Below are 17,514 nucleotides of genomic sequence, written 5' to 3'. Positions count from 1 at the left end.
CCATTTGCTAAGACCCTTGATAAAGCGCAGTATTGAGGTGGGAGTTACCCGATTTTCCAGGTGTTGTGTGTCTCAGTTCCCCTGGCTAGGAAAAGGGATTCCCTTCCCCTTGTGCTTTCCAGGTGAGGCGATGCCTCACCCTGCTTCAGCTCTTGCTGGTCAGGCTGCAGCAGCTGACCAGCACCGATTGTCCGGCACTCCCTAGTGAGATGACCCCACTACCTCAGTTGAAAATGCAGAAATCACCGGTCTTCTGTGTCGCTCGTGCTGGGAGTTGGAGACTGGAACTGTTCCTATTCGGCCATCTTCAGTGACTGTTTTAATGTCAAGGACTGAGTAGACTGTTGCTCTTGTTTAGACAGTTTCCAAATTCTAGAGGATTCAGGCAGAGAGAAGCAAACGTGCTCCAAATTTTGTTCCTAGGAGTATACCTTGCTCAATTATTAAAGGCTGTAAATAGTTCAAAATAAGTTTCCTTGACTCGCTTCTAGAGCCCCCACGTTGCACGCCAAAAATGTTGCAGGACTTTTCCTTAGTTCAGATAAAGATGGGGTCCTTGTTCCATGGCCTATAAAGTTTGGGCTCACAGATGGTCTGAACGGTGAGTAAAGCAAGGTTTTATTGAGTGAAAAAGAAAAAAGGGAAAACAGGGACTCTCTGCAAGCCCACAGGATCCTGCTAGATTGCTTCCCACCTTCCCAGTTCAAATCCCAGGTTCCACACCACAGTATTACTCTTCTGTCTGTGAATATTATGTTGACCTTATTTGTCCGAATTTGTCAGTTGCCAAATGTTACTTATTTTTATTGAATCAAGAACAATAAAAACTCATAATAGCTAAATACTTAATACTCTTCTGAATTTTTTCATTTTAATAAATAATATCAACATATACTTTTATAGGACAGTGCCTGTATTTTGTGAAGTAAAAAACACGAATCTATAAATTACAATAGTACATTAAGGAAAATATTTGTAAAATATAAATACTGTAGCCACAAATGTTATTTCAAATGGCTTACTGAACCAGTTTTTTATGTCCTCAGCAATATGTTCTTCTTATATATATATTTAAGATGATCTCATTCATTTTGAGCTAAGGTGGTGTCTTATTAGGTTTCTTATAAAATATTATATGTGCCTTTAGGGAGAAAGGGAAGGAGGCTAACACTTTACTGAAGGTCTTTTGTGCCAGGTACTGTGGTAGTCACTTGGAAAGAAGATGAAGGTGGTTCTTATCCTATTGGAGCTCATAGTCTTGGGAGAGAAGTAGTACCAATTAATTACACATAAGCAAATGTTCAGGAAAGCAAAGTAAAACACTTGAATAAACCATACTTTTTCTTTTCTTTTTTTTTATCTTCTACTCCATCGACTGATTCTTCCCAGGCTCTTTTGAAGGCTTTCTCCTCTGTTCCAATTCATATTGGCATGACTCCAGCTTTGTGTTGGCCAGTGGTTCTCAACCAGAGATGGTTATACCCAAGGGGAGACATTCAGCAATGTCTAGAGACATTTTGATTGTTATAGCTGATGTGTATGTAGACACATGCTAGTGGCATCCGATGGGTAGAGTTCAGGAATGCTGCTAAGCATCTTGCAGGGTTTAAGATGGCTCCCTGACAAAAAAAGAATTATGTAGCCCCAAGTATAAATAGTGCTAAAATTAACTAAACTTTCTCCTTAGGTGATCTTATAAAAATCTTCGGTATTTGATACCATCATTTGTTTCATGTGTCCCAGTTTATATTTTCAATCTGCATCTTTTTCCTGGGTTCCAAACTTGCATATTCAAATATTATTTCTGTATCTTTAATTGGATGTCTAATAGCCTTCTTATTTCCAAAGCTGAATTCTGTTTTTCTTCTTTCCTGCAAACCTGTTGCTTGTGTATTCTTCTTTTCTCTTGATGGTACTCAAATTTATGCAGTTTCTCAAGCTAAAATCTAAGGATTATCCTTGATTCCCCTCTCTCTATCATCTGCCAAGTCTTACTCAAGGCATTGCTCTCCAGGTTATCTTCTACCTTCAGTATATATATTAAACTTACCCACTTCTTACTTTCACCCTAGTCCTAACTCTCATTTGCAATACAGAAATACTGATTCTCAAAATAACCATTAGAGTGAAATTTTAAGAAACAAATAAAATCAGGTTACTCCTGTCATTGTAATCAAGTTGCTATCATCATTGCAATACAATTCTTCTTAAGTATGATCTATAAGGCCCCGTGTGAACCAGCCTCATCTCCTGTTTTTCTCCCCTTTGTTTACATGCTGAGATTCTTGCCTTTTCCTTTTTTCTTAGATTTTTATTAATTTGACTATAATGTTCTTAGACATGATTTTCTTTGCCTTCATTTGGCTTGGGGTTCAGTGAGCTTCTTAAATTTGTTAATTTGTGGTGTTCACCAAATTTGAGAAATTTGTAGTAATTTTTTCATGGAATATTTTACCATCCCTCTTTCCTCTCTTCTTGCCTCTGAGACTCCAATCTTACCTATGTTAGACTTTTTGCTGTTATCCCACAGGTCCCTAAGTCTTGTTCCTTTCATCCATCTATCCACCCATCATCTATTTATTTTTAATCTTTTCCTCTGTCTTCTTCAGATCACATTATTTTCTATGGGTCTATCTTCAAGTTTATTAACTCTTCTCTGTCAACTCTACTTAGCTTTCAAGCTCACACAGTGAACTTTTTATTTTATATATTTTTCAGTTACAGAATTTCCATTTTGTTCTTTCTCCTGTGGAGAATCTCTGTCCTGTAATTTATTCTGAGTTTATGTTCTTTTACCTCATTGGAGATAGTTGTAATACCTACTTCAAAGCATTTCTCTGTTAATTCTAATGTCTGGTGTTGGCCTTAAGTTATTGACTTATCTCTTGAATACAGTCATATTATACTGACTCTTCATATGTTCAGTAATTTTAGATTGTCCCTTGGACACTATGGATGTCATATTATTGTGACTGGATTCTATTATATTGCTTAGTTACGATATGTTTGTCTTAGGAGTAACATAACTCGTTTGGACTCAAACTATCACTGTCTCTTGGGCAACAACTATAATTTTCATTCAGTTCCTTCATCTTTAGCTTGCCAAGAGCTAGGCTGCTTATAGTTTGCTCTAGTTATGTGAGGTGCGGTTCAGGGATCGGCCAGAGATTGGGCAGAGTTTACACAGAAACTAGGTTCTTGCTCTCTGGCCCTCTCTTCCCTGGTATTCCCTCTTCACTTTCTAGAAACTCTGATTGCCCCAATCTCTGTCTTCTAGTTCTTCAGTCCAGAAAAACTATGAGTTTTCGATTTGAGTCACTTTGTACATGGAATATCCTCAAGCTAAAGGCCACAGAGATAGAAAACTAATCCTCTGCTTTTTTTCTTCCTTCAAATATTGACTCATCTTCAGAATCTTCCCTCTTTTTCCACTCTCTAGGGCTTTCAAGTCTGTTGCATTTTCCCAGAGTTAATGGTTACTATCTGTAAGATAGTGTAGCCATACTGTAAGTCGGACCCTTTTTGTTTCTTAGACATATAAGATTCATTTTCACTGCAGGGCAGGGAACTTGAGTAGCCATTAAAGAGGTGTTATCAGACCTTCATTTAAGTATAAAGTCCCTTCAAAGTTGTGGGATAAATCATAGAAGAAAGTAAATGGTTTGGCATGCTATTACCCTGGGAAATATTGTTGCTATTGTATTGGCTAGATTTCTTTATATTGCAGGTGATTGGAGAACCTATGGTGGATCCAGACTTTGAGCTTGAAAATGACTATGGCGTTTGCAAACCTTGCACCTTTGCACCATCAAATTCATTTTCAGTAGAAGAGAGAAAACTTTGCTTTCCTGGGACCTTTGCTTTCCTGGATTTTCAAAGAAAATTCCAGCAGGAGGCACAGATGCTGGCTAGCTCTCAGCAGATTGTTCTAGATTAATGGTCTTAAGTATTTTTTATTCTATATAGATGAAAGATTACATGTGTGTCAGTCAAAACCCTTCTGCCATTATAACATTTCCAAAACTCCTCTCAGTTCCTGAATGTATGTAAAGAAGATAGTCTTAGAAAAGGTAGGAGGAGCAAGTTTACCAATTATCAATTTTCTATTGTGAATTTCAAGGCTCTGTTTTCATCTGGTGAGCATTTGGTATTTCACAACATGTAACATCCACTCTGGTACATATAAGTATGTCTTGATCTCAACGTATTGGTACCAAAGACTTCTCTATGTCTACCATCCGTAAAGCTAACGTGCTACAATTGTAAAAATCCTGTAAGTTAACTAGAGGAGAGGTAAAAGTTGAAATAAAAGTAGAATGCATATTATCAACCAGCAATCCTACTTTAAATATATTTTTTATTATAAAATAAAGCACAGACACAGGAAGTCACACAAATGTATGGCTTAATAAGTTATTATAAGTTGAACATCCTTGTAACTACCACCCAGGTTGAAAACTTGAAACTTGCGGCAGTATCTTGAAAGTCCTTCCATGAGTCACATTTTATTAACAAAATATTCTCTTATCACTAAGTTACCACTATACTATTTGTATAATAATTTCTTTTGTTGTTGTTAAAAAGTGGTTTTTATCACTTCCATGTGTTGCCCATTTTAAAAGAACGTTTGTTATATCTTCTATGTCTCTCCTTTTTTTGTGATAAAAATATAGAACATGACATCTACTCTCTTAATAAATGTTTAAGTGTGTGTTATAGTATTGCTAACTATAAGCACAGTATTGTGCAACAGATCTCTAGAACTTTATTATTTTGTATAACTCTTGTAACATACCAGGTCTCCCTCCATCTCTTTCTTTGCCTTATATATCCGTTGAGAATCTGGACCACTTGGCTTTCAGAGTTTTCCAGTCTGTATATTGCTGATTGCATACTCATGGTGGCAACAAAAATGTTCCTTAGTGCTTTGTGTTTCTTCCAATTTGGCAGCTGGATTCAGAGACAAGATCAGACTCAGGTTTGATTCCTTCGGCAAGATGTTAGTTGGTATTTGGCAGGGACTATAGAAGGCACTTAAGGTCTGGTTGTCTCTGTGATTTTAGCAGCTACTGTTGCTTAATGCCTATATCCATCAGTTCCTTGGAGATTAATGGTGACATTCACATTTTATTATTTCTCTTATTATTTATTATGAAGAGAGGCTTCTCCCATCTGCTGTTTGGTTATTTACTGGTACAGTTCATATCCAAAAGGAAGGATACCTATTTGCTTCTTTCTTTTTATTTACTATTTTACAAATTAATATAATCTTCCCTCATCATCCTCCAAAGCTGACAAACTTAAAACAATCAATACAGTCCCATGGATTTAAGCATATTTGATTGGTTGCAATCTATTACAATTATTATTAAAGCTCAAATTGTCTCATATTTGGCCACTGCAAACATTTTGAAGGTGGCTTCTTTCATAAACAAAATTGTGTCTCCCCAATATTTATATTAAAGCTCCCAATGTGATTGTATTTAGAGATGGACTTAGAGATTAAGCAGGTAATTAAGGTTATATGAGACCACAAGGGTAGGACCCTAATCCATGATGACTGTTGTCATCAGAAGAGGAAGGGACACCAGGAGTCTGCGTGCCCAGAGAAATGGCCATGTGAGGGCACAGAGAGAAGATGTCATATGCAAGCCAACGAGAGACCAACCCAGTGGGCACCCTGACTTTAAACTTCCAGCCTCCAGAACTGTTGTTTTCTGTTGTTTAAGCTCCGGTCCGTGGTATTTTGTCATGGTAGCCCAAGCAGACTAACATAGTTCCTGTGTTCTTTTGATATGGCCTTGTAGTTATTTGATAGATTCTTTGCTATCTGCTGCATAAGATGTTTTAGTCAGACTGTCATCTGACAGATTTTCTGCCCCAGAAGAATGAGCCATTTCTTCAAGAAGCACTGATTTCTTCTTGAGGAAACGGTGCTTCAAGACCATAATCCGGGCATGAGGAATGCCCTTTGCTATCTGGTTAGTGGTTGTTTTGGGGTCTTTTCGGGGAAGGTAGGAATTACGTACTTTTTAAAGGTAAACTTCTCTGTGAGTTCATATTAGTACTTCTAATTCAGATTCAAGATTACAGAGTCTTACTTAACTTCTTCTTTATCATGTCTGTATCTCCGTTCTTCCATACTAATAATCCAGATTTTCAAGAATACAGGATGGAATTAGAAGACAGAATTACATTCAGAAACTGCTTATTTGTTTATCCCATATTAGACTCACAACAATTTCGTGACATAAAGTACCGTTTTTAGTATTTATCCTGTTGTTTCTTCAGGGGCTCACATGATCAATATCTCACTTTGGTATTTGTTGTCACTATCTTCCAAATTCTTTCATTCTTTTGATTTTCAAAGTTTTATTTTGATTTTCTATTTCTCTTAAGGTATTACGTTTGTGTGATTGGCTCTGGTGTTCCTTCTAGTGAGGCTTCATTTAGAATTATTTTCTTTCATCTTTAGTTTTTATCCTGAGTACTCTCACCTCATATCTGAGTTTTAAAATTCTGACACATGTTGTTCTTTCATATTTTGTGTCATTGTCTTTCAGCTTGTTTTGAAATAGTATGACTAAATTTTTGATCTTTTTTTGGAGGGGAGCATATCATTCCGGCATATGTTTTCTTGTCTGTGGGATATTATTCTGTTTCTTATTCTCTTTTTTATTATAGTAACTCAGAGTATTGACCTCAATACTTTTGTTGTTCATTTTATGTAAAGTTAGTATTTGTTTTACTTAACATTTTTATTGAGACAGGCTTCAGCATAGCTTCTCTAACACTGCAGAGCTTCCTCTTCTGTTGTTTTTGTGTAGTGTTTAAAAAAGTGGAAGCTTGTTTCATGTTATTTTCTGGATTTATTTTCCTTTGCACTTTGGGCTAGACTTTCTCTGTGTCCTGAATCCCTTTTCTGTTGAATTTTGATTCCATTTACAGAATTTTCTCTTTTGTGTGTGATTCTGTCCTGGAAAGGAGCCCTGCTGGACCTGTGTAAGAGTTTACTGGGGTGGGGACTGCTCTTGTTCCTTCTTTTCTATCATGGGTCAATAGAACACATTTAATGATTGAGGGGGCAAAATTCTCCCAGTTTCAACTGCTACAGTAGCCACCTTTACTTGTAAGGAATGTGTTCCAAGACCCACAGTAGATCCCTGAAGCATCAGATAGAACCAAACGCAATTGCTGTCAGTCAGAACATGTTTCTGTTCATATCTTCCACCCACGCATTGAATACTTTTCCATCTTAACTAAGTACTTATGCGCTGTGGCCGTAACTTTTCAGTTTGAATTGCGATGGCAAAACTAGCACAAATTATTTTTCCTTTCTTCACAATTTTGTGGATAGAAGATTCATTCTTATGTAGATCTTAGTAAACTCAGCATATCGTTATTTTTTCTTTTCTTATTAACTGAAGAACTTTTACCTTTTCACGTAAGTGAAGCACTTTGGGCAAATCCAGATTGCCAGCATTATTACTCTTGTGCTTTGGAGCCATTTTGAAGTAAAATAAAGGTTACTTGAACACAAGCACTGCCATACCGGGACAGTGGATCTGACCATCAAGAGGGCTACAAAGTGACTAATGAGTGCGGAGCATAGACAGCGGAGATCTCCTGGACAAAGGGGTGATCGACTCCCTAGGTGGGATGGATCAGGAAAGCATGAGATTTTATCGTACTACTCAGAGTAGCAAGCAATTTAAACCTTATGAGTTTCTGTTTTTTTTTTTTTTTTTTTTTTTTTTGAGACAGAGTCTCACTCTGTCTCACAGGCTTGAGGGCAGTGGCGTGATCTTGGCTCACGGCAACCTTCACCTCCCAAGTACAAGCGATTCTGCTGCCTCAGCCTCCTGAGTATCTGGGATTGCAGGTACACGCCACCATGCCTGGCTAATTTTTGTAGTGGTAGTAGAGATGGGGTTTTGCCGTGTTGGCCAGGCTGGTCGCAAACTCCTGACCTCAAATGATCTGCTCTTGGCCTCCCAAAGTGCTGGGATTACAGGCATGAGCCACCACACCTGGGCAAAATCTTGTAAGAGTTTTAGTTCTGGAATTTCCCATTTAATATTTTCAGACTGTGATTGACTGTGGGGAACTGAAAGCATGGAAAGTGGCACCATGGTTAAGTGGGGGAGCGACTGTATTCTCAAGTGAGTCTCTGTGCATTCCTGTGACTCCTGCTCAATAGTTTGGGGTTCTCCTGATCTCAGATCCTTCAGACATTCCTCCGTTGCATCTTTCTTCTACCCTGTGCCCTCCTCTGATACCATGAAGATCTTGTGCCTATTGCTGGTTTCTCCCCATTCTGTTTGTATTTTAAAGTTTGTGGGGTATCATGTCATCTGATTTTTTTTTTTTGGGGGGGGGAGTTGGTTTTCTAGTTCTATCTGGTTTTATGTGGGGATTTGGAGATAGTGAAAATGATACTGCCAGTGCCACTGCCACCATATTTCCAGAATGCCTCCTGATATTTCTATTTAACATATTAAAAATATACAAGCAGGTAGATAATCTGTAAATTTCTTATGCTAGAGAACCGAAAGGAAGACGTGTTAACCACTGCTGCTGCTTCTGGGTGAGAATTCAGAAATATCCCCATAATTCTGGTTGAAGTCTCCTTCATTGAGGCACATACTGTTTTATTTTTAGTTTTGTTTTTAGTACTCTGTTTCCTTTGTAGTTTGATTTTATTGTTTAGAAACGTGACTGTCACTCCAGAGCCTGGGTTGTGTACTCTTGCTGTCTCATAGAATTCTGGGATCATGCCGTGTTCCTCAAAGCCAGGCATTGAAATCTTCAGAGACCTCTAGTTACCATGCATAATAGTATCTACGTTCACTCTAGCTTTGCTTTCTTATGATGCTTGTTCTGTTTACAATAGGAGCCTGGGCTTTATGTCACCCAAACATCTTATTATGCCCTTTGTGCTGATACTGTGAACAGAATGTAAAAGATGGCACTTTCCCTGTGGATTTTGTTCATCATGTCTGTCTTTTGGACTGATATAGTAACTTAGAGAACGCATTTCCTGTCAACTCTTTTCCCTTTTCACTGTGACCCCAACTCTGAATTATTTAAGCTTATCTTATAAGTGATACTGATGGAAATGTGCCAAGGAGAGATAAGTTGATCTTTGAAGTATAGTCTTAATTTGGTTTGGAATTTAGTTTAATGTTGTCATTACAAATGTCCAAGATTCTACGTGAAAGTCTGAATTAATCCATGCAGACCGTTGTCAACTTGACAAAGGTACTTATGCTAAGTGGTCTAAATTGCTATCCATGCTTACTCAGAGTGGCTGCTAAGACATGACAGTTTCCCTCTTATATCATGTTTAGAATAGCAGTCAAGGCAATTTGTAACATCTTTTCAGGTATACTTTCTACCATTTAAAATTTGGGCAAAAAGGCAAATGGGAACTCTATATATTTTAGCCTATTTTACTTTAAATAAAACTTCATGGGTAATTCTTAACCTGAAATTTATTTTCTTGTAACTTACCAAACAGATACCTTCTTTCAAAACAGGAGTAGAAAATGGCCAGTTTTGTCTGTAAACAAACCATTTACAGACTTAAGACAGTTATTTTCCTCTTAGTGGACTAATGGTGAGGAATATAGCTTGGGAATTAGCCTGCCTGTTTCCAAACACCAGCTCTACCATTTTGTAGTATGTAGGCATGTGATGCTGGACAGTTTTCAAGCCTCTTTATGCCTCCATTTCCTCATATGTAAACTGTGGTAGTAATGGCACCTCTATCACAGGGTTGATGTGATGGTTAAATGACGTAATGCATATACATGGCAGATTCATAACTATTGGTTTAATGAATGAAAATTGAGTGTTTATAATGTCTCAGGCAATGTGCTGGGCAATTGGGATATGATCATTAGCAAAAAATCCTCCATGTGGAGCTTTACAGTATAGGTCACAGGAATAATTAATTAGTAATCATATTAACGAGTATAAAATTGCAACCCTGTTAAGTGCAATGGAGAGGTATGTAGCTCTCCAGGAATGTGTAACAGGGGCTTGAGCTGTCTGGGGGCTTAAGGAAACTTCCCCTTGGAAAGACTGAGTGAAGATGTAAAGAAAAATAGGTGGGGATGAAATAAGTGAGGATTTGCTGCATGCGTGCATGAGAACAGGTAGGGTGAGGGGTGTTTGAGACAGAGAGAAGACCATGGAAAATGGCTGTGTGGCAAGAGAGAGCTTGGTGAACACGGAGAGCTGAAATAAGGCCACAGTGTGATGGGAAGAGTACAATGGCCAGTGTTTCTGGAGATGAGACTGAAGAAGGAGGGAGGAAAGTAGGGGTCACAACTTGGAGGCCTTCACAGGACATGTTTAGGAACTGGTCTAACAAAACAGTGTTAGATATTTAACTTCCAAAGAGATGTTTGCTATGATCTGCTGTTATTGTTCTTTTTGTTCCTCAGCAGTCTTTCCTACACTAAATATGTTTATAAACTTTAAGATTTATTCATTAATTCTTTTCCTCAGTCTCTGTTATTGCTTTTCTCTGGATGCTAATTCCTCAATCCTTCAATTTAGGAATAAACTTGAGAAGATAGCTTTGTTTTTTTTTTTTTTTTTTTTCCCAAACAATTTTACTATTTGAAGTAGAATTTGCTCTTCGGTAACTTTAGGTAAGACAAGTGAAAAACAATTGCCAAAATGTTACCTACTGTGACACTTATGAATATTTTATGCTTCTTAGCCTTTGTAAAGTGCCGAAATTCTGTCATTTGTTATTTGTCTGACTTAAACTACAGCCGAAATTGTTAGAGATTTTGGTGTCTCATGTTGACAGGAAGCTCAGAGTGCTTTCACATATTTTCCTCTGACCCAGAAACAACTTTTGGAAACATGAGACCTGAGGCCAACTCTGTATGAAACAGTAGGAAGAGCTTGAAAGGTGGCTGTTAGGTGCATGCGTCTTGTGTGTGTCTTTGTGCATGCACCTATTTTGCTGATCTAAAATTGGTTGAAGAAGAACTAATGTGGAACCTGTGAAACTCCCAGAGATTTAGGGCCACAATTCTTCTTCTTATTCTAAAGTAATTAAATAACTGTATTAGATTAGGCTATCACATAAATAAAATTGTCCTGAGCTTTACATATAATCTAGTAGCCTTGGAATGCCCTGGGGCTCACATCAACTCTCTCCATCAGGTTTCCTCTTTGGGCACTCACTCTCTGTGCTCCACATCTTTTCCTCTTTGTCCTCTAGCATATCCACTGTGCATAAAGGTGCTTGTCCTGGGTCCCTACCAGGATGAGAGTTTAGTGATACTAGCAAAGGTTTTTTGGTAACTATAATGCTTACATTTCATGTCTTAATAACTTTGCATTTCATGGAATATACATCTTCACAGGATTTTTCTAAATATGATTGTACAACTAAAAAGTGCTTTTAATGGTTTGAATTGTCTCTCACCAGCTATATAGTAAGTGGAATCTTGGATGCTGAGCTTGGGCCCGTGTTGGCCTTGATCTCCCAGCTTGTCATTATCGCAGAGATCGCCTACTTCACAAGCAGCACAAGCCTGATGGCAGCTGAGCAATCAGGTCAAGTTGTTTGACCTTTATGTGATGTTCAAAATTCGGTTCCATTTCTCCATGAAAAGCAGTTATTTTAGTCCACATAATTATCTATAACATATTTATTTCAAACGATTTTGGCTGAATTGATAAAATAAGCAAAAAAAAAAAAAAAAAAAAAAAAAAAAAATACACACACACACAAAACCTTTTTCTTGACTGAACTCTGTACTTACATAATAGTTAATTTGCTTTCTATTGAGTGGAGATACTTAATATTTGACCAAAAAGTTAATATAATATTTGAGCAAAGAGTTAATGGTTTAGAATATTTTGTTCATGACTGTGTTCATGGGCAATGGAGAAACTTTCTTATGGCAAGTACTCTAGAAAATCCATTCCTCACATAGAATGTGAGTCCTTTGTGTGCAGGACTGGTCATAACACCTGATATAAAACATGTAATACTTGTTAAATGGACAGGTAATCATTCTGAAAAATGTTGTGTGTTCCAGGACCTGATCTTCAGGTTTGCATATCCACAAAGCCTACATGTTGCACCAGGAAGATGGAGGAAAGATATCAGACTGCAGCTCACCAGGATATGCAGCAGTTCCTTCAAACATCCAGCTCTGCATTAAAGTTTCTAATATCTCGAAATGCGGCTGCTTTTCAAGGTAAGTGGATCTTGAATTCTGCAACTAAGGACCAGCTGTGTTATGTAATTTGCCTAAGATAGTTACATTGGCAAACTTGACTGGGTTTATTTCCTTCTATTTACATAATATTCTGGTATAAAATGAGATTTTAACTTTTTCTAACCTTTGAAACTTGTTTCTGAGGTCATTGTGGGCATATATATTGGACTGGGGAAACTGAGTTGGACTGTTATATTAGTGAAATGATCGTTGGAAATGTATACTGCTATAGGGTTCTTCCAGGTCTGCCAACATTCTGACCCATAGCTGTACTTTAATATGAACAGACATAATGATTAGATTTCATGGAAAAGTTCTATAACATAAAAATTTCATTGCTTTTAACTGGATAATTATAGATTCATCTATTAAATTTTTTTTGGATGTCACATAATTTTATTTTATATAAAATTTTACTTTAAGTTCTGAGATACATGTGCAAAACATGCAGGTTTGTTACATAGGTATACATTGTGCCATGGTGGTTTGCTGCACCTGTCAACCTGTCATCTAGGTTTTGAACCCTGCGTGCATTTGGTATTTGTTCTAATGCTCTCCCTCCCCTTGCCCCCAACCCCCGAACAGGCCCCTGTTATTTGAAGAAATACTCTTGAAATTTCCTCGCTATAACCTCATATGGTTTTCATAAGAACACCAGTGGAATATATCAAAGTGCAAGCAAGTCTGATAAATAGTAAAATAAGAAATGTTAATTGGATGTTTAAGGGTCGGTTAAGACTAGAACTCAACCTTAATTCAAGCAATATGTTCAGATGTAAAATTAATGGGTTATAAAATTACAAGGCACACTGAAAATACATGATCTTTTCTTATTTTAGTCATCTCTTCTATAAAATTCCTTATTACTACAATAAAATAATTTATTTTTCCTCTTATAGAACATTAGCTATTCTGTGTATGACTAGAATGAAAATACCTAGATTATACAGCTTTTCAAATTATTACTTTTGTTCAGTGCAGAATATAACTTCTGTTAGTATTCCTTTTAAATAAGTATATTAATTTCAATCTATTTGAATAATTTACTTTGTGTACATATATAAGTAAATCACAGAGCTCTTTAATTTTTTAAATGATACTTATTAAATAAAATAAATGCAATAAATCAGAATAAAATTTAAGTTAAAGTGTAGTTCATGAGGAATTAATGCTTTTTTGTAGGAAGTGTGAAATGTCAGATTTTAAGGTTTTATTAATTTAGCTACTATTTTAGATGCCCCACAAAACAACTTTATTTCTATTGTAGGATTTATTCATGTGAAATTGTTGGAGGACAATTTACTGATATACATTTTAAACAAAGATTTGTGATTTAGCTGAGTTAGAAGCCGTTAACCATCTACAGAAAATTATATTTTCTTCTCATGAAAAGGATAGTATGTACAATATGGAATATACATTTTGGAGGCCATGCAGTGAATATATCAGTCTGAGCAGAACAGGGAGTTTGTGGTAGGTGGGCATATGCTTAAAACGGTGAACTGGATTCATATTGAATCTGGGATATGTGATCAAGATAGAGCACATTATGTTCAAAGGGTTAGGAAACCTGGAATATTTAGACTTTTAAGATGGATTGAGGCTAGTGAAAAGTTTTGGTGATACTGCTAAAAGTTTAGTGATAACTATCTCAGTAGTAGAAATATATGTTGAGATCGTCTCTACTGAAGTGTCAGCTAATTTTATGTAAACCTTTGTTTTCTGTTTACTAAATTATATCTGCTTTATTCATTAGGGTGAGTTTTGTTATTTAAAATTAATTATAAAAGTATAGAGACATTCTTAAATATGATTTTTTAATAATAAATTCTGTCTTCCTTAGTAGATGTCAAGTTTTACTTAAGAATCACAAGGGAAGACAAATTTAAAAGAAATTTGCCTAAAGGCTAACTTTTCTAGAACCAAATTCCCTTATAAGAATACCCAGTTTTATTGAATTGAATAAGTAGCTTTAAGCTTATTTCTGTAAAAACAAGCTTAAATATATATGCCAAAAGCAATATGAGGGATCAATTTGCCATATCATAAATGAGCAGGCTACCTTATCATTAAGTAAAATGCCCTCCATTTAATTTCTGTGCAATTAAAATATCTGAAAACAATATAAAGCGTTTATAAGAAGGAAGCAGTCAATACTTTTTTTGGGAAACAGTCTACTTGAGAGAAATTTAATAGAGAAATCAATTAACTTCTCAAATGATGTAAGTAAATTTGCTACATTTTGATTTTTTAGTTTTCGGATAGTTCATTTATATTTCCTAGTTCAACAATATTAATCTACTTTCCGAGTTATATTGTAGGTTATAAAAGACATTGGACTGGAATGTAGTATGGTCTCTTCCCTCATGGACCTTATGGGACCCCACGGAAACATATTTTTTGGAGCAATCCTTTGAATACAGTCAGTGAGGATGATCACTTGTGTCTGTGGATTTAGCAGAAGTCACACTGTTGTTAGATGAAAGCTGGGAGGTTAGAAATGCATGCGGGAGAGAGGAAACCATGCTGACAGCTGTTGTTAGAAGAGACCTAAGATTATCCTATGTGAAATTCACACTGGGCTCTGTAGTCCACTGCCTATGTATATTCCAGTTAGGCTAGAATTAGCCTCTAGGACAACTCCTCTGTTTTTTAAAGAAATTTATTTGTGTTTGCTTTAGGCAGATTTTCCTTCCTTCCTTCCTTCCTTCCTTCCTTCCTTCCTTCCTTCCTTCCTTCCTTCCTTCCTTTCTTTTCTTTTCTTTTCTTTTCTTTTCTTTTCTTTTCTTTTCTTTTCTTTTTTCTTTTCTTTTCTTTTCTTCTTTCTTTTTCTTTTTCTTTTTTTTTTTTTTTCCGCGACAGAGTCTTATTCTGTCACCCAGGCTAGAGTGCAGTGGTGTGATCTCTGCTCACTGCCACCTCTGCCTCCCAGGTTCAAGTGATTCTCTTGCCTCAGCCTCCTGAGCAGCTGGGATTACAGATGTGTGCCACCACACCCAACTAATTTTTGTATTTTTAGTAGAGAGACGGGGTTTCACCATGTTGGCCAGGCTGGTCTTGAACTCCTGACCTCATGATCTACCCACTTCAGCCTCCCAAAGTGCTGGGATTACAGGCATAAGCCACCATGCCTGGCCCACATTTTCTTAAAATGAACAAAACAGACAAAAATCTGCTTTTATTTTTTATTTATTTTCATTTTTTCTATTATTAATTTTTGAGACAGGGTCTCACTCTGTTGCCCAGTCCAAAGTGCAATGGTGTGATCACATGGCTCACTGCAGCCTCAACTTCCCAGGCTCAAGTGATTCTCCTACCACAGCCTCCTGAGTAGCTAGGACTACAGGCTTATGACACCTTGCCTGGCTCATTTTTGATATTTTGTAGAGATGGGGTTTTGCCATGTTGCCCTGTCTGGTCTCGAACTCCTGAGCTCAACCCATCTACCTACTTTGTTCTTCCAAAGTGCTGGGATTATAGGCATGAGCCACTATGCCTGGCCAAAAATCTGTTTTTAGAAGGACTCATGATTATGACCTGGGACTTCACTATATTCTAAGGGCAATCGTCCATGCAGTATTTTATAGGGCAGAAAAAGCAAACTGCTATCCTTATGTTAGTTGCTGTTCATAAATAAACAGTGCTGTTTGCAAGGAGGAATGTTGGCTTTGTCACAGTGCAAACAATAACTGTTCTTCATTTTCATGGGGTTAGTAATATTCATGAATAAAGCAGAACAGCCTGGGATAATACGAGAATTTGTTTCCCATTGGTGGTTTTGCTATGACTATAGGATTTTCTGCTTTAAAAATATTTTGGAAATTTGTTATAAATGTTTTGTTTATTTATACATGACAGTATGGTGTGATGCATGGAGAAATAGGGGAAATTGATGGAGAATATGTCATCTTTTGTAAAAAAGCAACTCTTTTCCAGCTGATATATTTTCAGTTTTAAATCTCTGTTTAAATAAAATAATGAAATTCAGTTTTGTAATTTTAACTTTGCAAAATTTCAACATGACTTTCAAAAAATAAAAAATAGTATTTTGGAAGACACTATTGGAAGCTTGTGTTTTGTTTTAATATTTAGAAGGTAAGGTTAAAATGTTATATCTTTCCTTAGAAATGAAACTTTTCCTATTTCTGTCAACTTCATTATGCTCATATATTTCTTAAATATATGGTAGATACTAAGTCTTTATTCTGGAAAATTGCCAGCTATATATATAACTGGAAATGTAAAATTCTAAAAAATGAATGTTATTGCTAGAGTCTAACTGTAAGGGATAGTTAGAACAAAATTAACATTTTTTTTTGTTTCATCTCTTGGCTAATTAAATTTTATTCCTTGATTATATGTTTTGAAAGATTGGCAAGCCTGTCCTCTGGGGTTGAAATGTTAGATTGAGGAATTTATTAAAAAATAGATTTCTATTTTTAATGAAATGTAGGAATATCCTTGAAATTAAATATATTTAAAAAGCAGATGAATTGAGAATATGAATATAACTTATGGGTTTTATCCTTTATGCTAATAGATACTAGTTACTGTAACGTGTATAGCTATCATATAGCTGCTACTGTAAAACTAAAGTATACACACACACACACACACACACACACACACACACACACATAGTAAAAGACACAGGACATAGTTAATATTCAAATATATTAATGTATATGAGGGCAAATAGATTTATATAAATGTTACAATATCAAGCATAGAGTACATTAATCTTATTTAAGTCACTTCAGCTATGCTTTACAGAAGTGGACTATATTTAAAATTTTTCCTGCAGTGAGCCCAGATCGCGCCACTGCACTCCAGCCTGGGTGACAGAGCGAGACTCCACCTCAAAAAAAAAAAAAAAAAAAAAAAAAAAAAATTTCTAAGGAAAAAAAAAAAAATATTGCTATTTTAAACTCTAAGAATTACTTGATCAAGGTTAAGAGAACAGGCAGCCTATGCTGGTAGTGTTGGGTAGACTTGCTTGTTTCTATCTCTAGCACTGAGATCAGATACACAGCAAATGTAAGTAAATTAACTGTATGAATAAAGGAATGAATGAATGAATGAATGAAGGTACTTAGCAAGAAAATGGTTCAGAAATAAAATGAGAGATTCCTTTCCTCTCTTCTCCCTCCCTCCATCTTCTTCCTTTCTTTTATTCCTCTGTTGATGCATTTAATATATCTTTTGAGCACCTACTGGGGGCCAGCATCATTAGGTACTAGATTGTACACAGTGTCAAAAT

General features: G+C 36.3%; 1 protein-coding gene across 1 annotated transcript in view; it reads left to right on the top strand.

Moving 5' to 3' along the window:
- GPC5 (glypican 5) overlaps positions 1 to 17,514 on the top strand; it is a gene marked incomplete at its 3' end in the record, with an annotated part of 366,538 nt that overhangs the window by 39,711 nt on the left and 309,313 nt on the right. The window contains exon 2 of the mRNA XM_017847628.1: positions 12,072 to 12,233. Coding sequence (XP_017703117.1) covers positions 12,072 to 12,233 — 162 coding nt within the window. The remainder of the gene's footprint in view (positions 1 to 12,071; positions 12,234 to 17,514) is intronic.

This window comes from Rhinopithecus bieti, unplaced genomic scaffold, assembly GCF_001698545.2.
Source record: "Rhinopithecus bieti isolate Rb0 unplaced genomic scaffold, ASM169854v2 scaffold_28121, whole genome shotgun sequence".
In the NCBI taxonomy this organism is placed as follows: domain Eukaryota; kingdom Metazoa; phylum Chordata; class Mammalia; order Primates; family Cercopithecidae; genus Rhinopithecus; species Rhinopithecus bieti.
The sequence above is the reverse complement of the archived record's forward strand: the minus strand, read 5'-3'. Positions and strand labels throughout refer to the sequence as shown.